Source organism: Vipera ursinii, assembly GCF_947247035.1.
Source record: "Vipera ursinii genome assembly, chromosome: 6".
NCBI lineage: Eukaryota > Metazoa > Chordata > Lepidosauria > Squamata > Viperidae > Vipera > Vipera ursinii.
The window spans coordinates 73,149,097-73,175,094 of NC_139515.1; the positions used below are offsets into that span (position 1 = coordinate 73,149,097).

The 25,998-nt window shown below is 39.4% G+C and overlaps 1 protein-coding gene across 2 annotated transcripts in view; it reads right to left on the bottom strand.

Annotated features, from left to right (window-relative positions):
• The window catches only part of FGD4 (FYVE, RhoGEF and PH domain containing 4), a 120,730-nt gene that overhangs the window by 39,848 nt on the left and 54,884 nt on the right, over positions 1-25,998 (bottom strand). For both annotated transcript variants that reach the window (XR_014492782.1, XM_083365162.1), the window contains exon 2: positions 14,894-15,055. Coding sequence is in view for 1 of the 2 variants with exons in the window: in XM_083365162.1 (XP_083221288.1) it covers positions 14,894-15,055 (162 nt within the window). In the remaining variant the exon portion in view is untranslated. The remainder of the gene's footprint in view (positions 1-14,893; positions 15,056-25,998) is intronic.

Genomic DNA, 25,998 nt, shown 5'->3' on the forward strand with positions numbered 1-25,998 from the left:
AAGGCAGGTTTTTTTCATTATTATAGATCCATAACTGATGTTCTAATCGTTTAGAAGTTAACATTATATCGGTCAACATTATGTCCTGCTGAAGGATGCTTCTTAGATTACGTATATAAAGGTAGATTTATTAATTCAGTGAAAGAACAATTCAATAGAGAGCAATGCCTACTCTTATTACTAACTTGCATACACTAATATGTCTTGTGGGTGTGTTTTGGCCTATTTTTTTACATCCTAGATATCTAAAAAGACAAAGATGTACTTGCAATCTAGCGCTTAGTTGTTCATTCTACCAATAATCCACCCAAAAGACCATGAACCCAAGTTATTTTCATTATTATCCAGAAATCAATAAGATAGTTACTGAATATGAATTTAACCAACTCATTCTCAGCATCCCAACTTTGCTTTCTAGAAATGACACCGTAATTTTTCTTACATCTCTCAATGGTCAATAATTTTCTCTTATCTAAGGTGTTGCATATTAAAGCTCTATAAAGCAGCATATAATCAAAGAGGAAGCATCTTATCAGATGTTAGTTTTCTTGTGTCAAATGTTCAAAAATATAAAATGTAATACAGAATCTTTGTGTAATGACAGCCTCATTTAGCAACCATTTGCAGTTACAGTAGTGATGAAGAAAGCTAACTTTATGACCAGTCTGTATATTAATAACCTTGACAGGTCTATAAAAGAAAGGAAAGCTGAAAAAAAAGATTGTAAGCCCAGTCATGGTTTCAACTAACAACCACTTTGTTTAACAACCAAGTTGCTGGTCCTAATTGTGGTTACTAAACTAGGACTCCCCTTCATGGATTACTGCCTTGTCGTGGCGAAGGGGCTTGTGGAATTCAATGAAGCTATGAGCTGTGCCATGCAGGGCCACCCAAGATGGAAAGGTCGTAGCAGAGAGTTCTGACAAAACGTCATCCACTGGAGAAGGAAATGGCAAACCACTCCAGTATCTTTGCCATGAAAACCCTATGGACAGTACCAAAAGGAAAAACGATATGACTCTGGAAGATGAGCCCCTCAGGTCGGAAGGCGTCCAATATGCTACTGGGGAAGAGCAGAGGGCTAGTACTAGTAGTGCCAGAAAGAATGAAGCGACTGGGCCAAAGCCGAAAGGATGCTCAGCTGTGGATGTGTCTGGTGGTGAAAGGAAAGTCCGATGCTGTAAAGATTTTTTCTCCATAGGAACCTGGAATGTAAGATCCATGAATCAAGGCAAGCTGGACATGGTCAAACAAGAGATGACAAGGCTGAACATCGACATCTTAGGTATCAGCGAATTAAAATGGACAGGAATGGGTGAATTTAATTCAGATGACCATCAGGCATACTACTGCGGGCAAGAATCCCTCAGAAGAAATGGAGTAGCCTTCATAGTCAATAAAAGAGTAGGAAAAGCAATACTGGGATACAATCCTCAAAATGACAGAAAGATCTCAGTTCAAATCCAAAGCAAACCATTCAATATCACAGTAGTCCAAGTCTATGCCCCAACCACCAGTGCTGAAGAGGATGAAATTGACCGGTTCTATGAAGCCCTACAGCACCTTATACAACTAACGTCAAAAAATGATGTCCTTATCATCATGGGGGATTGGAATGCTAAAGTAGGAAGCCAAAAGATAACCGGAATAACAGGCAAGTTTGGCCTTGGAGTACAAAATGAAGCAGGGCACAGGCTGATAGAATTTTGTCAAGAGAATACTCTTTTCCAACAACCCAAGAGACGGCTCTACACATGGACATCACCAGACGGTCAGCACAGAAATCAGATTGACTATATGCTCTGCAGCCAAAGATGGAGAACCTCTATACAGTCAGTAAAAACAAGATCAGGAGCTGACTGTGGCTCAGACCATGAGCTTCTCATTGCAAAGTTTAGGCTTAAACTGAAGAGTAGGGAAAAGCACTAGGCCACTCAGGTATGAATTAAATCATATCCCTGTTGAATATACAGTAGAGGTGACAAATAGATTTAAGGAATTAGATCTGATAGACAGAGTGCCTGAAGAACTATGGACAGAGGTTCACAATACTGTACAACAGGTAGCAACCAAACCATCCCAAAGAAAAGGAAATGCAAGAAAGCACAATGGCTGTCTGAGGAAGCTTTGCAAATAGCTGAGGAAAGGAGGGAAGCGAAAGGCAAGGGAGAAAAAGAAAGATATGCCCAATTGAATGCAGAATTCCAGAGAATAGCTAGAAGAGATAAGAATGCCTTCTTAAATGAACAGTGCAAAGAAATAGAAGAAAACAATAGAATAGGGAGGACCAGAGATCTTTTCAAGAAAATTGGAGAGATGAAGGGAACATTTAATGCAAAAATAAAGGCAAAAATAAAGGCATAATAAAGGACCAAAATGGCAGGGACCTAACAGAGGCAGAAGAGATTAAGAAGAGGTGGCAAAATTACACAGAAGCACCATACAAGAATGAGCTTAATGTCCCTGATAACCACAATGAGGTGGTCACTGACCTCGAGCCAGACATCCTAAAATGTGAAGTGAAGTGGGCCTTACAAAAGCTAAGCAACAACAAAGCTAGTGGAGGTGACAGTATTCCAGCTGAGCTATTCAAAATCTTAAAAGACAGTGCAGTAAAAGTGCTACACTCAATTTGCCAGCAAATTTGAAAAACTCAACAGTGGCCACAAGATTGGAAAAGATCAGTTTACATTCCAATTCCAAAGAAAGGCAGTGCCAAAGAATGTTCAAACTATCGCACCATTGCACTCATTTCTCATGCTAGTAAAGTTATCCTTAAAATCCTACAAGCTAGACTCCAGCAGTATGTAGATCGAGAACTACCAGAAGTACAGGCAGGATTTCGAAGAGGCAGAGGAACTAGAGATCAAATTGCCAACATACATTGGATCATGGAGAAAGCTAGAGAGTTCCAGAAAAACATCTACTTCTGCTTCATTGACTATGCTAAAGCCTTTGATTGTGTGGATCATAACAAACTGTGGCAAGTTCTTAAAGAGATGGGCGTACCAGACCATCTTATTTGTCTCTTGAGAAACCTATATGTGGGCCAAGAAGCAACAGTGAGAACTGGACACGGAACCACTGATTAGTTCAAAATTGGGAAATGAGTCCGGCAAGGCTGTATACTGTCGCCCTGCCTATTTAACTTATATGCAGAGCAGATCATGAGAAAGGCAGGGCTAGATGAATCAAAAGTTGGAATTAAGATTGCTGGAAGAAATATCAACAACCTAAGATATGCAGATGATACCACTCTAATGGCAGAAAGTGAAGAAGAACTAAAGAGCCTCTTGTTGCGGGTGAAGAAGGAGAGTGCAAAAATTGGGTTGACACTTAACATTAAGAAAACCAAGATCATGGCATCCGGCCCTCTCAATTCCTGGCAAATAGATGGGGAAGAAATGGAGGTAGTGACAGATTTTATTTTCCTGGGCTCCAAGATCACTGCAGATGGGCACTGTAGCCAAGAAGTTAAAAGACACTTGCTCCTGGGGAGGAAAGCCATGGCAAATCTAGACAGCACACTAAAAAGCAGAGACATCACCCTGTCAACAAAAGTGCGTATAGTCAAGGCTATGGTCTTCCCAGTTGCAATGTATGGCAGTGAAAGCTGGACCATAAAAAAGGCTGAGCGCCAAAGAATTGAGGCCTTTGAACTATGGTGCTGGAGAAGACTCCTGCGAGTCCCTTGGACTGCAAGGCGATCAAACCAGTCAGTCCTAGAGGAGATCAACCCTGACTGCTCTTTAGAAGGCCAGTGTCAGAATCCATTTATATCACATTTCATAAATGTATAGGTAGAATATTGTGTTTATTCTGGGGATTCTGCCATCTCTCCGAGGGGAGGGGAGAGGATGGTTACTTAGATTGAAATAGGCTATCTTCAAACACCAGGGAAGCGTTTGATGTGGGGGAGAGAGGGGGAGAGAGAGATCTGGATCGCATCTTCATTTACAACTGAAAAGGAAGAAGCAATAACAATAAACACAAGGAGAGTTCCCTTTCCCACGGAAGGGCCTGACACCTAAGTAAATGATGGGAGCCTGACCAAATTGATGAGGGGAGGGGGTTGAAATGGGAATGATTTACATAGGATTGAAATGTAACTCTGTTAGACCCCGTCTTGTATTGCCACAATCGATTCCATCCTAGTAAACATTTCCTTTTTCGACTAACTTGCATCCAAGAGTTCTTATTTCTTAAGATGTGGATTGAGATGGGTCCTGACAGCCAGATCCTGAAGTAGAAACTCAAATACTTTGGCCACCTAATGAGAAGGAAGGACTCACTGGAGAAGAGCCTAATGCTGAGAAAGATTGAGGGCAATAGAAGAAGGGGACAACAGAGAATGAGGTGGCTGGATGGAGTCACTGAAGCAGTAGGCGTGAGCTTAAATGGACTCCAGAAGATGGTAGAGGACAGGAAGGCCTGGAGGAATGTTTTCCATAGGGTCGCGATGGGTCGGACATGACTTTGCAGCTAACAACAACAACAAAACTAGGACTACCTATATGGCCTATTCAAAAATAATTCATCCAATTTCAAAGCTCTTTAGGCCCAGTTTCAACTTGCTCCCTACATGATTTCATACAATCTGGCTAGAAAGACAGGGAGATGTAATGTCTTCCAAAAGAGATTTAGAACAGGGAAATTACAATGACTACATTATTTACTATTTAGCGTATGGCCTGCCAGCAATTGCTGCTACATCTACTACTAGATACTACTACATCTACTACTACATCTATTACAGATATAGGCTTATGCAAGAAATATATATATACTTAAAGACTGGTCTGATGATGTGCACTATTTGATTCTTTTTCCATCTAGAAACACTATCTACTTCTAATGCCACATTAAATATCAACTACAGAATATGTCAGCAAACATTTAACATTGCCAACATTAGGGAACAATTGCAGGTTAAATATGCTTTATCAATCCAACATTTAATGAGAATAGAGAAGCTCCAAACCTCCTTTTATCAGATTTATCAAATTAGGCAAAAGGGTTGTAGATGTCATGGCTACCAACCAAATGGATCTCCAAAAGCTGCAGTTTCCATATTTATTTTATTTATTTATTTTAATTCCATTTATATCCCGCCCTTCTCCGAAGACTCAGGGCGGCTTACAAGCTTAGCAATAGCCTTCATTCTATGTATATGCCTGCTTATTAGGGCTTTCACACACACCCCAAGCGGCATTATTACAGTCAGCTTAATTGCCCCCAACAATCTGGGTCCTCATTTTACCTACCTCGGAAGGATGGAAGGCTGAGTCAACCTTGAGCCTGGTGGGATGCGAACCTGCACTAATTGCAGGCAGCTGGTGTTACTTAACGAGGCATTAGCCCACTGCTCCACCAAGGCATAGTTAGGCAGACTGTATAACTGCAGAAAAGAAGCTAATAAAGACTTTACAGTGGTGGTAGCTACTATTGCTACCCCCATGCCACCAACAAAGATTAAGGACTTTAATTCAGCTGTGGGCCATTCTGCAGTACTAGATCATTCCAACACATGAAGTTGTCCCAAACAAAATTATCTACAAGCCAACAAATCTGCTCCATACAACCAGAAACACATAAGAGATTTATAAATCAATTATTCCTGGATGTAAAGTACTGCACACAACAGAGTAAAATCAATTGTGACAACAAAACACAGCAGCATTTCAACTGATCCTCTTCTGTAATAAACTCAGAGAGGAAAAAGTCAGGCACGAACAACCAGACTCAACACATCTAGAGTAACTATTTTATTATGTTCTGCCTAGTGATACAGAAATTTCCCGAGACCGACAACCTTCCCTGGGAACAAATAGATAATGATCCAGGAACTTGGGGGTGGAATTGGGTTGGTCTTAGCCCTTTCATGATGGCACAGTGACTCCAAGCTAACTTCATGTTTATACTCTCCTCTCTCCCTGGTGATTCTAGGATAACTTGCTGCAGGGCAACTCATCGTGGGACACGATGGTGGTGGAATAGAATCATTAAAGAAAGTATATCAAAGGAGGGGCAAAATGAAATGTGAATGACAAAAATTAAAGTATTTTTAATATTTTAAATAATTAACTCAAATTGTCAAATTGTTCCGCAGCAAGTTGGCCATGATGAGTTGGCTGTGGTGAGATTATTGGGGCAAACTGTCCCATTCTGCTGCCAGGTTGGGTGCTTCCCAACAGAAATAATGGGATCATACCTGGAAGGGCAATTTTCACAATTACTCTATTTTTATTGAAAGTGCCATAACAACTTACTATACAGGTAGTCCTTTATTTTACAACCGGTTGCTTAGTGGTCATATGACTGTAATATACCATGGGGGTTTTTCACCCCAGAAACTGGTATTTATTTCCAGTTTCTGGCTAAAAACGCCCCACAGCAAACAATGGCATTCGCTTAACACTGCAGAAAAGGTGATAAAATTGGGCTTAATCATGTGATGACTCACTTTATGATCAAGATTTACAAATGAAATTGTGAACTCAATTACAGCCACAAGTTGAGGACTAACCTCAACTTTCTAAGTTTTCCTCTAGAACAGATCGGCAGATCTAGACGAACGAACAACAGACAATTGTTGAAAAAAATGAATATACAACTGATGATAAACCTTCTGAAGGGCAAGGGGAGAAATTGAGACCAATCTGCAAAGCAAAAGGAGAACACACAATTGTCCCAAGGAAAAGGAAGAAGCAGCTTAAATGAATTAACGATCATATTTAAAATCGTAAGGCAAATATCAGACAGCTGCCTCCTTCCATAAAAAAATTGCCAGAAGTACTAGGCTGAATAAGTGGAAAAAGTAGTGAATGTTTAAAGATTCGCTTCCTTGCCAAGAAACAAGCAGCCCTGCAACCAGATTACTGTGCCGGAAACTATAATGATGGTGAAAGCAAAGAAAAAACTGCCAAGTTTGGGAAGACCAGTGTTTTTCAAATAAAACTGAACAAGTACCACCTACGCTAAATGGAGCCCAACTGTGATGTTCCCCGCTCCTAGTCGTGTCTGCCTGGTTAGAGAGTATGATTTAGAATAAAATGACAAAGCTCCAATAATCAATTATGAGGAAAAACACAGCTCACATGTGTTCTTACGTATGTGTCACTGCATACTAAACAGCACCAGCATTTGATCTGGAAATAACTGGGGACAATAAAGGAACACTATCATTTAACCTCTATGCAAAACAAGCAGTAGTGTTATTGTTCCACAAAAGCTCCTTCTGTTCTAAAACAGATTTCATCCTCATTAGTCAAGCAATATTATTTCCTATACTTCCCATACTTTACAATACAGGTAGTCCTTGACTTACAACAGTTCATTTATTTATTTATTTATTTATTTATTTATTTATTTATTTATTTATTTATTTATTTATTTATTTAATATACCGTCCTTCTCCCGGAGGACTCAGGGCGGTGTACAGAGCAAAGTAAGTATACAATAAAGCAATAATAAAACAAATAAAACCCCAAATCTATCAGGCCAGGCCGGCTTGCTGGAATAGATAGGTTTTTAAGTCACGTCGGAAGGTGCGAAGGTCGGGGGCCATCCGGATTTCGGCTGGCAAGCAGTTCCAAAGGGTTGGCGCACCCACCGAGAACGCTCTCCCCCTGGGGGCCACCAGCCGGCATTCTCTGACCGGTGGCACCCTGAGGAGGCCCTCTCTGTGGGATCGCACAGGACGGAGGGGTGTTGACGCTGGCAGTAGGTGCTCCCGTAGGTAATCCGGACCCATGCCATGTAGGGCTTTGTATGTCATCACTAGCACCTTGAATTTCACTCGGAAGGCAACTGGAAGCCAGTGCAGCTCACGGAGGAGAGGTGCAAAGTTACAACAGCACTGGGAAAAAAAGTGACTTATGAGAGTTTTTCATATGACCGCTGCAGCATCGCCACGGTCATGTGATCAAAACTCAGATGCTTGGCAACTGGTTCAAACTAATGACAGTTCCCGGGGTCATGTGATTATCTCTTGCAAGCTTCTGACAAGTAAAGTCAAAGGGGAAGCCAGATTCACTCTAATAACTGTGTTACTAATTTAACAGCTGCAACGATTCACCTAAAAACAGTGGCAAGAAAAGTCGTAAAACTCATTTAACAAATGTTTCACTTAGCAACCTAAATTTTGGGCTCAATTGTGGTCATAAGTTGAGGACTATCTGTAATCACTACATACATGCTAAATGAAAGTGCATCTTATTCTAGGATTTTAGCAAAATAATTTTTTCAGCACAGACTAAATGATTCATAGGAAGGTTCCCAGCAACTTTCTTAGAAATCATGCTCAGCCAATTATAGGCCATCCAGCTATGCCAACACAGTAATAATTCATTATATATTTTTAAGCTGAACACAAAGGCCTTGAAACTAAGGAGAGGTATACCGAGACACATTTTCTATCTCTCCACCCCCACCCTTCTGTTACCCAAAATGTCACTCCAGATGATTAGGGACTGCCTGAATTTAAGCAATTTTGCAGAAAGCAAGCAAGCACTAAATAGCATTGTTGAAAACCAGGTCAGAGAATACTGTGGCTGCCAGCATACAAATCAGAAGCAGCAAAACAGACTTTGAATGTTTTCCACTTCATTAAAGACAGACATCTTTAAAGACAGATCTCTGAATGCACAATCATATTGTACACTAGGAAAAATGCTCTGGTTAATAATCATGATAAAAAGGGCATTGAAAGAATATCTGAAGGACAGTGAAGTAGATTCACTAAAGCTAGTATACTAGGAAGGTTTACTGAATACTGGAGAGACCTACAAGAAAGGCCAAACGAAGAATAGAAAAGAGGCATGGCAAGGCAAAGTATTACATGGCCAATACATTTTTTTTTTAAAAAAGCAGCAAAGCAGGTAACAAGACTGGGCCATGGCTAAGAGCAGGAAAGTTGAAGAAAGAGACAGAGAGGCTAATTCTGGCTGCACAAGACCAAGCCTTAGAACAAATGCATATAAAGCCAGAACTGAGAAGACAGCAAACAGACAGCAAATGTCTCCTCTGCGAAGAAGCTGAACAAAAAGTGGAGCATGGGTAGTTAGCTGCTGCAAGAAGATCACACAGACTGACTACAAACAATGGTGTGAGAAAATAGCAACAATGGTGCACTGGATTGTTTGTAAGAAGTACCATTTTCCTGCAAGCAAGAACTGATGGGATCACAAAACAGACAAATAGAAAATGAAGAAGCAGAAATTGCTCTGGGACTTTAGCAGTCAAACAAACAGGTATCTGCCACATAACACCCCAGGCTTAACAACTGTGAATAAGAAAGACAAAAAAGTCTGGATAGTGCCCATTGCAGTTCCTGGAGACAGCAGAATTGAAGAGAAAGACCTGGAGAAAATCACAAATTATAAAGACCTGCAAATAGAAGCAGAAAGACTGTGGCAAAAGAAAGCAAAAATAGTACCAATAGTAATTGGTGCTTTGGGTAAAAACCCAAATCCTCTGGAGCACCATATGAACACCATCGGCATTAACAAAATCACTATCACTCAATGCCAAAAAGGCAGCTTTACTTGGAACAGCTTACATCCAGGGACAATACCTTTAACACCATCAAAGAACAATATCTGCCTATCCTATCCCAGGTCATAGGAAGGGCCCAATAGGTGGATAAAAATATCAAATCCAGTCTAAACATCTGGATGACTACGTGACCAACCATAATCGGAATATTTTTTACTACAATGCAGTTATACAATGTATATCTGTACTGCTATTCTATCAAATTTAATCTCAATTGAAACAACTTCACACATTTGTTTCCATTTACAGAAAATATATAGCTACTGTGTAAATTATCTGAAATGCATAAATCACTGTCCTGTAATCCATAAGAGAAACAAAAGGGGTGTCTCCTAAAGATATTTAGAACCATTGTTATCCAAACTATCATTTTATTATGTTTTATTTACAAGCTACAGGCTCAACTTCAATTACCTTGTGTCTACCTAGATAATTTCTGAATCTAATCTGAGAAAACAGATTGTGATATCATTTGTTATAACACCTCCACTTAATCTTGAAGTTCATGTACTTAATTATTCAAAGCAGCATACTGTAATAAGAACATAAATCATAAACTTGTTGAAACATATTAATAATACTTCTAGCCTATTCTATCTCTATCCTATTGGATCACATGTAAAAGGTAAAGGTTCCCCCGCACGCACATGCGTGCTAGTCATTTCCGACTCTAGGGGGCGGTGCTCATCTCCGTTTCAAAGCCGAAGAGCCAGCGCTTGTCCGAGGACGTCTCCGTGGTCATGTGGCCAGCATGACTAGACGCCAAAGGTGCACGGAACGCTGTTACCTTCCCACCGTAGTGGTCCCTATTTTTCTACTTGCATTTTTTACGTGCTTTCGAACTGCTAGGTTGGCAGAAGCTGGGACGAGTAACAGGCGCTCACTCTGCTACGCGGCACTCGGGATTCGACCCGCCAAACTGCCGACCTTCCGATCGACAAGTTCAGCGTCCTAACCCACTGAGCCACCACGTCCCTTGCTGGATCACATGTAAGCAACCTAAATTCTGAGATTATACCACAAGCAGGAAAAGATCTAAGTGCTTTTTCAATATCCTACATAGTTTTATTCTTTCCTTTTATCCACTCTTTTAAACTGCAGCAACTAAAACCAACAGCATAGGAACAGTCTTCAACAGATCAATGCCTTACATAGTTTGTAATAAAGACAATTCACCATCAAGGCTTCAAGAAGGGATAAAGCAAACTATCCCAATAGATGATAACAGAAGCAAATGTTATTCTGAATTAAATTCAAGAAGCAAGGTTCTCCTTACATAGCATAAATGTAAAGATTTGGGGTTAAGTGTTTAAAATTATTCAGCCAGAAAAGTTCACTCTCCAGTTCTGTATTAATCACTGCTTTATACAGGAAAGAAACAAGTTCAGAAGTAATCATCTGTGAATTCATGTTCTAGATATAACAGACTATCACACCATTCTACAAGTCACTGTTTTGGACCAGGAACATTTCCAGAGATGCTCTATTGGGATCATGTGATGTTATGATAGCTATGAGAGCAAGTTAAGAGGAAGATGAGATTGCTCAGTGTAATCTTGTACCTTCATGACATCAAGTGAACCTTGAAAGAATGAATTCATCCCCAAGTAGGACTATAGCACTAATAACAGTCCTTACCAGAGAATGTTGGAAAGAATTCACCCATTGGATGAATCAGGCAGGAATCACTAGACCGTCCACACCACATATAGTATTTTGAACTCAAATGCCTTCTATTTATCGCACTACAATAAATACATAATTATATACCATGTTATTGCAAGACTGACTCTCATATTAAAGATCAAGTAATGTGCAATATCAAAAATAAACAAAATTAATAGAAATATAATTTGCAAAACCTTGGGAAAATATAGCCATTTTATTTTGCATTAGCCATATCTACACTTCCAGTGTTATGTTCGCATATGGGCATGAGACCTGGGAAGTATTTAGAGAAATAATTGAAACAGATTCAGAAAAGAGCAGTGAAGATCACAGGATTAGAAATTAAGTTCCATAATATTAGCTCTGTTCTTCAAAATTACTTAGACATTCAACAAAGCAAAGCTAAACAATAATCTTTATTACCACTTAAAATAAGTTATTACACTGTGCCACAATAAGCGTTTAGCCTCTTCTATAACTACTACGGTTCAAATCCAGTGCTTGCTCTGAGTATTAAATTATTTAATTAACAAAATTTACTTAATAAAAGAAAGCCACCTCTGACTTTTGCAAGTAACAGGAGAAAAGGAGAACTTCAAGGGCTAGCTGAACAATAGGGAATTCATGTTTGAATGGAATATAACCTCTTTGCAGACTTGACCAACAAATAATATTTTCTAGTAATCACAAAGTATAATGAACTTAACGAGCTGTATGATGAATACTCAAATCTAATGAAGCATCTTCAGTCCATCTAAATAGGCAGATACATAGAAATGCTAGGCTCAACTAAAACAATGATGTGCCAAACTAAGTATGATTGAGGAATAAATGTACTGCAAATCAAGACAAGAAAACCTAGACACACTTTCCAAATTGTCCCCTGAACTATAAAAATGTTCCCCAACAAGACTGATGAAAACCAGCTGTTCAGAATTTAACACTTTTATGTTATGTTAAGAGATGAAAAGGAACACTGTGAGAAGTGTGTGAAGTGTGTAAGTATATCTGGGAGAGTTTCTCCATTCTATAGTTTCTGCTCTATTTGCTGCTACTTCTCTTGTTAATTTCTCCACAGTGGAGAAATTTTGGAACCAAGGGAATTGCAATACAACTTTTGATAACCATCTGATCACTAATTTAAGCAACGCTGCTGCTTACATGATCTGGAAAAACAATGCAGTATCCTTCTAATTGGTTGATCTGGAATTGAGGAATATATTACCAAAACAACTGTAATCAAACTTTAATTCAATAAATTGATGCCACTCTGATGTCCGTGCCTACTGGGAACAAAATTTCTGAGAGGGGAAGAAATAGTTTCTTTATATTTTTCTCTCACATTAACCAGCAATAATGCCGCACTCCTAATCCACTGAGAGTAGAGACAAAGTTTTATTTGACCTGAGCTCAACTCCAAATGATTATACTGCATTGACATGCCCATGTATTTTTCTGGGCAATAACATGGAAGTGGTTTGCCATTTTCTTTTTCTGAGAAGTTCTTTCAACTTCCCTGTCTAGTCTATATCCCTGGGATTTCCTGTTGGTCTCTCACCCAAATATTATGTCTCACTCTGCTTACCTTTTCAAGATCAACCAAAGTCAGCCAGCAATATGAAAATGAGAACAGCTACCACAAGTAGAGATCTTTCAGGATTAACTCATACACATGAGTACTAGTTGTAAACAATACCATGAGGTAGCACTGTAAGTTATAGCAACGCATTCTACATGGGGTTATCTTTTGAAGAATATCTGGCATGATACCAGGTAACTTGAGGAACTGTCTTGTTTTAATTACATCAACTCATCCCACCTGATCAGGCAAGGAGGGTATGTTGTGGACCCTGTCAATCAAAGCATTTTTATTGTCGGGGTCTAAAAACAGAGCTTTCTCAGCTGTTTCTTCCATCCTATGGAATATCTTGCCCCTGGTGGGTGGCCCCCCACTCGGCTGGCCTTCTAGATGAGGATCAAGACCTGGCTCTGCCAACTGGTATGGGGATCTAGAAGTGGCATGGCTTGGGGGTATTTGGGGAATGAGGATGCTCCCTCTGCCTTTTTAACTTTTTAATCTGTTTTTATTCCTGTTTTAAGTTCGTTTTTATTTATGTCTCTTTTAAATGGCTGTGTGGCTTTTAAGTGTAAACTGGCCACAATCACTTAGGTGAGATGGGTGGCGTATCAGTTTGATAAATAAATAAAATAAATGTTATGAAAAGATTCATGTTAGAGGTGCCTGAAGGCTACACTTCCCCCAAATCTTCCCTGTAAGAGACACACTTTGGCAGCTGCTCAAAATGCTGGCAAGTGCTCTATTCCAGAGATCCCCAACATCTGAGCCACAGCCCAACCGGGCCACAGAAATGGTGGGAGAGAACTCATATCACCACTTGCCGAGCAGTGAGCGAGTGCATGCATGCACACTCCATTTGCATGAGCAGCGGACGTGCATGCATGCCGCTCACACAAATGGAGCTGCACACACGCACACCAGCCGCTAACCGTCCCCTCCCTACCTCCCCACCAGCCACAAAACCAAAACGTTTGGGGAACTCTGCTCTAATCACGTCACCTATACTAGAGTACATCCATCCCAAGCTAGGCCTTCCAATGCACAAGCATCACACACACCAACACAACACAAAGGGAGAGTCAAACCCAGATAGATCTAACATGAAACTGTACACAGAAAATATACAGCCATCTCTTCAGGCCTCTGCTGGTAAAAGGTTTGGAAACAATTCCAGAAACTTGACATGTGATCCTTATGCCGTTTTTCTTTAAGCAGGAAAAGTCCCAACTGACCGAGCCATACATCTAGGAAACACATTTTTCCCCGACTCAATATTTTTACCTCAATTTCTTCTAAAGAACTGTGGAAGCTGACCTGCGGTATAGAACTGCTAAGCTTGTAAGCCGCCCTGAGTCTTCGGAGAAGGGCGGGATATAAATGGAATAAAAATAAATAAATAAAATAAAAAACTGCTTCAGTCGGTAAAAGAATGATTGAGTTGCTAAATAAAATAATCTTTTAATACTAAAATGACACTATTTATTATCTCACCTTTATTATTTTTATAAATAAAATAATTCAAGGTGGCAAACACTCACAATACTGCCTTCTATTTTCCCCACAACTCTGTGAGGTGAACTGGGCTAAAGAAAGTGACTGGGCCAAGGTCATCCAACTAGCTTTCATGCTTAAGGAAGGACTAGAACTCAGAGACCTGGCTTCTAGCCTGGTAACCATTATTTATTTATTTATTTATTTATTTATTTATTTATTTATTTAATTTATATACCGCCCTTCTCTCAAGAGACTCAGGGCGGTTAACAGGGCAATACGTAAAAGACAGATACCATTAGACAAAACTATACTGCTCAAAAATATAAAGGGAACACTTAAACAACACAATGTACTGTATTTAATAGTAGGATGTCTTATTTTCTGTTCCCTTTATTTTTTTTGAGCAGTATATACAGTATTTATTCATCTCTCATATTTCCAATCTAGTTCTCTCATAATGGCCCAATTCCTGGCTAAAGCTTCATTCATCCAAACAAGCCAGCAGTTTCATTTGTGCAACGTGTGTTGTATCATTAATTCAAGGAACTCACAGGATCCTGAAATCAAAGTCAAGTACATGTTTGAGATACTACATACCTTGTGGCTTTGAGTTTGAAGCTGGCCACGGAGAATACTTAACTGGATCGTTTCCATTTACTCCTTGAACCACTTCATTGCAGATGCTTGGCTTGTACAGCCTAGTTGTACTGTTTAAAGAGCAGGTTGGAGTGACTAAGATCTTTGGACACGTACTGCCACCTGTAAACAGAAAAGGCTGATGTAAATATGGCTGAGTATAAAGACCACCTTCTTGATTCATTGCACAAACCAAATGTGCAACTGGGTAAGTGTGCTTTCTATTCAGGGACCCATAGCAAAGTGATAAACATCATCATCACATCATCATCACAATTCTCCCTTACCTAAACATTCTGCAATGAGCAAAAATACAGAACTACTAGCAGAAATAAGTTTATCCACTTATGAATTTATGACACTAACACAAGATTACTACTGTTAACAGTTATGCCTCCAAATCCCAGTAATTTTATTTTGATACAATGTCAAAAAAACAGTTTTCATTTTGTCATAAATATCCAAATGCACAACTAAAAGTCACCAATTCCAATTTTAATTGCTTATATCCTAAACTATTCACTTCCTTCAACTCCAAAGCCACACATGTGCAAAGGTTTCAGACAGCAAGCCAAAGAACTATTACATCAGTTCAGCCAAGGGAATACCGTACATTTGGTTGGGTTAACATTATTAAGGAGGAGGACTTAATTTTTTTAAAAAGTCCGAATGAGTGCCAGTTATTAAGAAAAAAAAACAAAATACAAATACAGCTGTGAAAGCAGAGATGAGATTGCCATGTGATGCTCCAGGACTACAGCTGCAGAATTTGGCTAATGAGAGTCACAAAAGGCCAGGGCAATGTGTACCTCATATTTCCTAGCAGCGACATCAGAAAATGTGTCATGCCGATGACTATGAGTTAATAATAAAAACTGAATAGTCACATTGAAATTGGAACCTCAAAATGTAAGAAAGTTATCCACAAAGGAAATACTACCCTGACTAAATCATGCTTAAACTGATAATAGTGAAATGCATACAGAGGGAAGGGAAGGGAAGGGAAGGGAAGGGAAGGGAAGGGAAGGGAAGGGAAGGGAAGGGAAGGGGAAGGGGAAGGGGAAGGGGAAGAGGCAAGGGAAGGGAAGGGAAGGGAAGGGAAGGGAAGGGAAGGGAAGGGAAGGGAAGGGAAGGGAAGGGAAGGGGAAGGGAAGATTAGATCTATTTTAACCTCCAACCTATAGAGAAGGTAGAAGTAGATATTTTCCTATTTTGCATCAGTAATGCACAATTTTTCTCTTTGAGCCCTACTGTGATTTTGTTTTAATTTATTTTGATAGATATTACCCAACAGATCATTTGCCAGAAAAAAGCTATACAGTCCAGTGGATTTATCTTAAGGGGATAATTAACACAAAATGGTTTAAGGCACATTTTTGGATCCTCCTTGTTTTCCCTAATTTATGACTTTGGTGATAGAATTTTACTCTGTTAAAATTGGGGAAAGGAAGGATACTAAATGTTCTGGAAATTAGCAGAAAGGAGAACATATTGTACCCTCTGAGTGCTACTATCTTCAAGGAATAATAATTAAGCTCTATACTGTAGTACTTAATGGTGAAATCCTTGAGACAGCAGTATTGTATCACAGTGTCGTTCGTGATTTAACTTAAAATAATTAACTTATTGGTAATATCATGGGCATTTTAAACGTCCGGTATTTGTCAAGGTCTGTTGCATCCTGTTTCTAAAAATATTAGCTTCCTAGTTCTAGTATGTGTCTTTACAGTAAAAAACATTTTCTATATTTACTTAATAGTATGCAAAGTCTTGCCCAAAAAGCTAGATATGATATTCAAATGTATGGGTGTGTTAAAGGGAAATTCAACAGAATTTAAAAATTCCCTGAATTTTTTGAACAGGAAAATGATGACATTTATAATGAAAAATGCATTGCTAAAGCTTAAAAGAAAAGTTCAGCAGATCATCTACAGTATTCCCTTCTGTGACAATCTTCACCAACTTCATCTTATAGCTTAGCCTCAGGCTTATAAAGGGCAGAAGAAAGAGCAGCCTTTCTCCTCCGGTATATTCATACAAAAAAGTTTTGTTTTTTTAGGAGGAACAGCACTTCCTATTCCTAATCTCATTGGAATTCTTTAGGAAGGATCCAATAAACTTTATTCAAAGCCAGAAAAGATTCCAGCTCTGCCTTGTGAAGTCATTAAACATTCTTTTCTACTGTTAATCCCTTTAAGAGGGGAATAAAAGTTATGGTAACTAAGTAATGTTGTTGTCTTATTTAGAAAAACATCCACTCATCTCAAACAATCTTACCCAAGCCTGAACTAATATTACAAGAGCAGAATAGATTAACTACATTTTAACCAATTCGCCAGGAATTCGTGCACTCTGGTTGCTTTATGTATGCGAAGCTAAGTCAATCTTAATCTCCACAATTTTTGCAAATTATTCTGGCCCTCTTCCCCCCCCCCTTTTCCTTGTTATTCCCTGACTTTTGGGTAAGATAGGAAGGATGTGTATTCCTTCCTATCTTAGCCATTCTCTCCTGGATTACTGCATTTTACTTAAAACTGATTACAGATAAGACCAAGATCCAGGTATTTCAACAAGCCTGTCCCTTCTATGCCTTTCCTCACTTTTCCTCCCATCCCCTACTTCAGTGCTATGTGGAGGTCCAGTGTCAGTTTTGGTTTCGTTCAGTTGGTTGTTTTTAATAACTTTTTGGGGAAAAAACTTTGTAATGCTGAGTTTTAAGGAAGTTTGGAAGAAACAGTGTTGCTTTAACAGGCAGCTAAGTTCAGAAAAACTAAATAAACACGTGGCTCTTGCTTATCGACCCCTTGTTCAGCAATTGTCTGAAGTTGTGACAGAATTGACCAAGTGGTACTTATGTCCAGTCCTTGAAGTTCCAACCATTGCCGTCTCCCAACAGTCATGTATCATGGTTTGAGTGTTTGGGAAACTGCTTGCATTTACAACAATTGTAGTGTCCCATGGCTACAAGACTTCAGAGAAGGGCGGGATATAAATGGAATTAAAATAAAAAATAAAAAAAGACTGCGATTTGCAACTTTCCCTGCCTACTTCCCACAAAGAAAGTCAATGATAAATCTAGCAGGAAAGGTTGATAGTTGCTCTGGTAAGTCCCTCTGAATTTCTTGCTCTCACATCCCACGCCACTACATCATCTTTCCAGCCTTTCTTTATGGACACCCAACTACACCATCCACCTCCTGTACTTGCACGCACACATAACACACACACTACCAACAACACCAACTTGAACAGACTCCCCCCTCCCCCCCCAAAAAAATCTGTATTTCAGGACTGCAGCCCAAGCAAGAAAGTTGTTTTCCTTCCTTGTGTGTATTGGAGGCAAAACTGAAGTGGGTTAAACTCTTACTCATAATGCTCCTGAGTAACAAAATTCAACTGAAGAAAAGTCCACTATATGACAAGTTTTAAAGGTCATCAGAGCAAATGATAAGTGGATTTCCTGAAAGACTGGATATTCAGAAGTATCTGCATGGCTCAGAATGTTCCATTTCAGAAAAGAAGTGGCTTTTTTGGCATCAACAAGGAGGAGAGGGAAGAAACATCAGTCCACTAACCCAGTTCTAAGCTCTGATTATGCCCCAACACTCCATCATATCACTTCTATTCTGCCTTACTTTTCAGAGTGTGGGAATTATATATATTCTATAATGGCCACATTGGGTATCCCTGTGCCTGCTCCAATCAGAGCACACTGTAACTGTTCACAAAACAATTGTAATTTTGTCAATGAAGAATCTTATTTTTTTGGATTTGCACATTTACACTGAGTTTACAGAGGTGTAGACTTCTGGTGTAATGGTTTAAGCGCCAGGCTAGAAATCAGACTTCTAGTCCCACCTTAGATACAAAGCCAGCTGAATGACCTTGAGCCATTCCTCAGTCTCGGTCCTAAAAAGAAGACAATGGCAAACCACTTCTGAAAAACCTTGCCAAGAAAACTGCAAGGATCAGTCCAGGCAGTCACCGGGAGTCAAGACTGACTCAAAGACCCATTTGAGTGCTGTTTAGAACTGTAAATTGTTGAGAAGATGCAACTGACTGAAAATTAAACACTGCAAGGAAAATAATTATTATTAGCTGGGATTGGGTGTCACCACAAAGCAGCTGGTTCAGGGGCTGGGGGTAAGGAAAGAGGTAAACAAACAGTTAAGGTAATCACTTTGGCACTGAAAGATAATTTCACTATTTCTTTGTTATTATATTTACACATATTTGAATATACGCTTTGTCTCATCTTGTTGCTATAAGCAGCTGTGTATAAGAATATATAGGATTATCATTGATTTGCTACCTCCATATCCTAACTCATCTTTGACTCATCTTTTCACTGAATCTCTGAGCCTATTACCTACATCAATCACAACAACAGACAAATAACTTTGCTTCTTTTGGAAAAGGAACTACAATACTCAACTGAGAGATTTTTCCTAGTCCTGGATGGATTCCATTAGGTCAAACATAATTGCTAAAAACATACGGCATAATTACTTGCAGTCTCCTTGCTACTTAGAGGCAATGAACTGAAAGAAGTGATTTAAAGCAGAAACCAAAAAGACGGCCTCTCCAATTGCTAGCAAGTTTTTAGAAGTAAAAAACTTGTTAAGTGTAAGAGGGGGAGTATGCCATGGCAAACTAAAAGGGAGTAAAAAAAAACCTATCAAAGAGAATGCAACTGATTTTACTCACAGAGTAAGCCAAGACTTTTAGCTTCTGCCTGGAAGCTGATAACGGTGGACAAAGAAATATGAAGCATACTATTTATATCAAGCATTTTCTTAAACACAGATAGTTGCAGTATTCATAAACAGCTAATAGCATTAACTGTTCCTCTATTGAGTCCTTTTGCATCATCTATGGTGGGTTCACCCTAATTCCCACACACTGCACCATGCCTGCAAAGACAGACACAGAGGCACAAATGGTATTTCTTTATGCTAATTTCTCTTTAAAAAGTTACTGGGTATGTATATGAAATCCCATTTTAAAATAAAATATACTTTTAAGCAAAACAAAAGACACATTTATTGACATTCATCCTGCAGAATAAGCTTGTAAAATGGGTCTTTTGAGGTACCTTTAAATTAAAATATAGGCAGCTATTATAAACCTTGGATGCTTGAATTCAAATGTGCATTTCAATTCACATCAGTTTACTGCACATATTTAAAGGTGTCACTTAAATAAAGGACTAGTGTTGTTGCGCAATATGTTATTCAGAAGAAAACTTGATCTTCACCATTTGATTCCAAGATGTATGGTCTATGCCCAAATAAATGAATCACTCAGCACAATCAGCAATGATTTATAGCAAGAAGAACTAAGAACAGTACAGATTTTCATATTGTAAGTGCAAGGTAGACAACGGGAAATAAAAAATCAGTTAAGCATACAGCTAATCTAATCATAAGCAAATTAAAACAATCAAACAAGAACACCAAAATGAACTCAGTATTTTTTATGACAGATTAGCCAAATTTTCCACTTGCCAAACAAAGCATGAATTTGGAACGAAGAGGATAGGGAGATGACAACATTCCAATGGGGATAGTTGCGCATTTTTAAATTACCGAAGAGAGAGGCATGTTTTAAATTCATTTGAGTAATGCCCAAAACTATGAAAAGCATGCAGGCAAAGAGTATTTGAATTCCACGGTAAGACTATGGTAAATCCTCTAAACAGAAGCAAGGTTTCCCCTTACCTAGATCAGATGCCATGGCAATCATGGATTTGATACCTACATCAGTCTATTGCTGCTATGTCGACAAAATTCACTTTCCCAATGGCAAGATCATATGATAGGCTTAGATTCTCTCCAGCAGGCGAGCCCAGCAGACCTAGGAGGAGCTCTACATCCCTGCACTCTGCAAGTTTACAATTCAAAAGCACCATAAGCAAATTTGCCTGGCTTCCCCTAAGGGTTCTGCACTGCAGAGAATGCATCACAAAGCACACCAATGAGCTAGAAATTGTGGGAAGCCAGAAAAGGCATTGATTTTATTTCAGTTAAATAGCTGAAAGGGAAAACTAGTTGTTTAAGCTTTCAAACCACAGAAGGAGAATGCAAGGGGAAGCTAAAAGGTTTTCAACAGCTATTAGATCTGTGTAAACTCTTCAAACTCTGTATTAAAAGAGAAAGCCAAGCAATGCTACCTAATACAATAGGCATTTCTGTAAGCGGCTATAATTTTTTCCTCCCTCTTTCTAAGCTGGGAACATTCTTGGTGCCACTTCTACTGAGCTTTCAACGAGATTGTTTAACATACGAATCTTGTTCCATTAGCTTATTTGAGAGGAATATAAAACTCGGAGCAGAATGGCAGCAAGAATGATGGCTATACACAAATTAGTAAGAAAGCTTAATGACAGCATAAATGCTTGTGAAGACTAAAAGGAAAACCTCTGGCATGTGACAGTGGGCTGGACTGGACTGGACACACAGGCATTTCACCGGGACAAAACAATTGCAAAAACAGCTACATTGTTCACCTAGAAATAACTTTTGGAGCTTTTTTTCCAGAGTTTCTTTTACAGGTTTGGTGTTAAAATGTTTTTAGTGTTATGTATTTTAACAATTAATGGGGGTGTCATGCAGCCTTGGAAGATTGCTGCCTATCTTGAGGGGGGGGCACTGTAAATCTTCCAAAAATGGAGCTATCTATGCAGTTTAGCCAAAGGACCCTACACAGCAACCACGGGAACTATTAGGGAATATTTATTTATATTCTGCCTTTATTATTTTTGCAAATACTGTAATTTAGGACAGCTAATGTATCTAAGACCTCTTCCTCCTATTTTCCCCACAACACCATCTTATGAGGTTAGAAGGAATGAAAGAGTGTTACTGGCTCAAGGTTATCCAGCTGGCTTTTGTGGCTAAATCAGGACTTGAACTCATAATCTCTCTTTTTAAGCCTGGTGCCTTAACCACTAGATCAAACTGGTTCTCTAGCAATATCTCCCAAAACCAGAGGTGACTCATTTGCAAGGCCTTGCTGTGAAGAACCCTTTAATTTCCAAGGAATTTTTCTGAAAGCGAACAGTTCTATACCTTCCAATTCACCAATCCTAAACCTTCACCTGCTTTTTTGCAACTCAAAGAAATTTTTCATTTAAAAAAATGTACCTGATGCCATACATAAGAGGCTTCAGAATAAAAGATGTAACTTAGGTGCAAACCATAAACGTCTCTTTAGCTAGGGGAAGAACTGAATTCATAAAAGAAACAGTTTTAAGAAATAATTTTGAAGGCTAGGGATTATAAGTAAACATTGTTGGGTGACTCAGCCTCTTGCGATGTTTGTTTATTGGGATATGCAACGAACACATGCTTTGGAAGGACTCCACACTTTGGAAGCAAAGGCTGGAGATGTAGGTGTTCAGCACCACTTGTACCTCCGGGTAACCAGCAAAGAGAGAACAGCCATGATCCTGAATGCACGGCAAGTGTCATATGTTAGCAAGAACAGATCCCAATTTTTCCTTGCAAATAACGACACTAACAAAATTTTAAAATATTTTTCATTGACATTAGTTTAATGAAATCGGTTACGGCTTTAGGCAAGAACCAATTATTGTATTCTTAGTTAAATTTAAAAAATCATACTGAGGTCTATTATATGCCACATTCACTAGTATTTGCACAATATATGCTACAATCCGGCTGTAGTGCATCATGAAAAGAAAACGAAGGCCAGCTGACCGGTAATCTCAGAAATCAACTTTTTTTTGATCCTGCACCTCACAGCCTGCTTCTGTGCCATATTCTGTTTCCTGGAACACATGATACAGCAAACACGTTGGGGAAGAGCCCTAGGACACGGTGGAGTAAAGATGCACTTGAGGTGATCTGACCTCAGAATGGAAGATCAACAGCCCAGTATGTCTGCTGTGCTTTAAAACTGTTTATAAAAACAAAACCCAGCCCACTGGCCGGCATTTCTAAATAGTTCTATATCAAGATTATGATAAATATAAAAGACTTAAATATTTTGCGGTATGCCTCACTAAACCTCTTTGTCTACTTAAATTGAGAATGTTATTCACACCCCTAAATGAAACCTCTTGCTTGAGAAGAGGGCTGGACTAGAAAGCCTCCAAGGTCCCTTCCAGCTCTATTCTATTCTAAACATGGATTGAGTATGTTGTCATTGTTAAAGGAAAATACATAGCTTATCCAGAATAGCATATTTTCAAATTTAGGGAGCAAATGGTGGTTGGAGCGTCTGTAAAGATTTCCTCTGTCCTTCAGGAACCAATTAAATTACTTGCTTGGTACCTAATAAAGGAAAATTACATTAAATATTAAGACATATTTGGCCTTTTTCCCCCACAACTGCATTCAATTCTCCTCAAAGCCACTCCCGCATATTTTCCCCCTGTCCACCATTTAAATGTAACCCCATCCATCACCATACAAGAGTGAAATAATGCCTTCAGCTCCAGTCGTATATGACTGACAGAGAATGCCATATACTTCTTAAACAAAGCATTTCTGTGTCTTGCTTCAACTAGCAATCCATAAAACATTTATTTATTTTATTTATTTTTATTTTATTAGACTTATATACCGCCCTTCTCCCGTAGGACTCAGGGCGGTTCACAAGGTTTTTTTAAAAACAATACGACAAATTACAAAAATTAAAAACAATTAAAATGATTACACTAACCTTGAACTAAAAACCCAATTACAATTAAAATACAATTAAAACCCCAGTTAATACTCTCAGTCCAGGCCAGAAAGCTCAAAGAGCCAGGTCTTCAGGTCCCGGCGGAATGAGCGAAGGTCAGGGGCAGTCCTAAGCTCTACAGGAAGCTGGTTCCAAAGGACCGGCGCACCCACAGAGAAGGCCCTCCCCCTGGGTATTGTCCGCCAGCAATCTTTTACCGGCGGTACCCTGAGAAGACCCTCCCTGTGGGAGCGCACAGGACGAAGGGAGCTTGATGCCGGCAGCAGGTGTTCCCTCAGATATCCCAGACCCAAGCCATTTAGGGATTTATAGGTCATCACCAGCACCTTGAATCTCACCCGGAGGGCAACCGGAAGCCAATGCAGCTCGTGGAGTAGAGGTGTTACATGGGAGTATCGGGAAACCCCCATCACAACCCACGCGGCTGAATTCTGCACAGCTGAACATATCTCAAGTCTAAATCAATTTTACCATTTTTTAAAATCAAAACATGGATTTTTTTTCTGAGCATTTCTCTTCGTTAATAAATTATTTTACTGCACTTAACTTACACAAACTGTTCCAACAAAGGGGTGGATGGGATAACTTTCATAGTTAGGTAATATCTTCTTTATTTCAAGTGAGTTGAGTGTCTAGTCAGGATTTTGGCAAAAAAAGAATTATAATCCCCAAACCACAATCTGGGAAATATAGGTAGTCCTCTATTTATAAGCTGTTCAAAATTATAAAGGACCTCCAAAAAGGTATGGGTAGTCCTTGACTTACAGCAGGTCAGTTAGTAACCGTTCAAAGTTACAACAGCACTGAAAAAAATGACTGATGACCATTTTTCACAATTACAATCATGGCAGCATCCCCATGGCCACATGATCAAAATTTGGATATTTGGTAACTGCTTCATATTTATGATGGTTGTAGTGTCCTGGGGGCTACATGATCTCCTTTTGCGACCTTCTGACAAGCAAAATCAATGGGGAAGCCAAATTCACTTAACAACGGTGTTACTAATTTAACAACTGCAGTCACTCTGTCATGGTTCTGATAAATGAGACCAGAAGAAATAAGAACTCTGAGGCAATTGCTTTCCTCAAAGAACACTTTTAATGGCTACATAATATCAGCATGAACATAGGTGAAACCAAGACTGAAAGTCACCCCCGAGAGGTTACAAAGTAAAAGTTGAACTCTCCACCCCATTGATGTGTCATAAATCACAATTCCCAATTAACACCTTTGGTGGGCTTCCTAACTGTAGCTCCAGCCCTCCAAACGTTTAGGCTGCTTGACCTTGGTTCCCACAAGGAAGTTATTGTTTTGAGTAAACTAAAAAAAATGCCTCTCCTTCTTCCCATTGCTGTGGCAACTGAAAAGTGAAGAAACATGGCTGAATTCAGAGCATTTTAAGGTTTGACACACTCACTTAACAACTGTGGCAAGAAAGGTCGTAAAATGGGTCAAAACTCACCTTACAAATGTCCTACTTAGCAACAGAAATTTTGGGCTCAATGGTGGTTGCAAGTCGAGGATCACCTGTACTTATATCCAGTTCCAAAGTTCAATGACCACCGCCTCCACTCACATGACCACATTTGTGGCACTTGGCAACAAGCCCACATTAATGGCTGTTTGTCATGTCCCTTGGTCATATTTATTTATTTATTTATTTATTTAATTTTATTTATATACCACCCTTCTCCCGAAGGACTCAGGGCGGTGAACAGGGCAGATATATAAAAAATACAAAAATACAAAAGTTAAAAGAAAATTAAACATATGCCCAACTAAAAACAGTAAATACATATATTAAAAATGACAATAAAAACCCAACCCATCCCCCATCAGGCCAGGCCGGCTTGTTCAAATAAGAGTGTCTTCAGATTGCGACGGAAGGAGCGAAGGTTGGGCGCCATCCAGAGCTCCACTGGCAACCGATTCCATAGCTCCGGGGCGCCCACAGAGAAGGACCTCCCCCTGGGGGCCACCAACCGACATTCTCTGATCGGTGGCACCCTGAGGAGGCCCTCTCTGTGGGAATGCACAGGGCGGAGGGACTGCTAGTTATGATGTTTTTGCTAGAAACTGGCCTTTACTTCGGATTTCTGGCAAATTACACCTATAGAGTATAATTGGTTTGCTTTATGACTGCAGCATTCACACAATGACCATTTAAAAAAAAAATCATAAAATTGATCAGTCACATGATAATCTGTTTTCTGACCCTCATGGCCTATGACCTTAATTGCAAGGCTCAACTATGATCATTAATTGAGGACACGAATAGCCAGTGCTTTTTTGTAAAAGGAAAAGGTGCCAGAACTCACACATGTCATACAACCCGCCTTGCCTACCCTACAAGG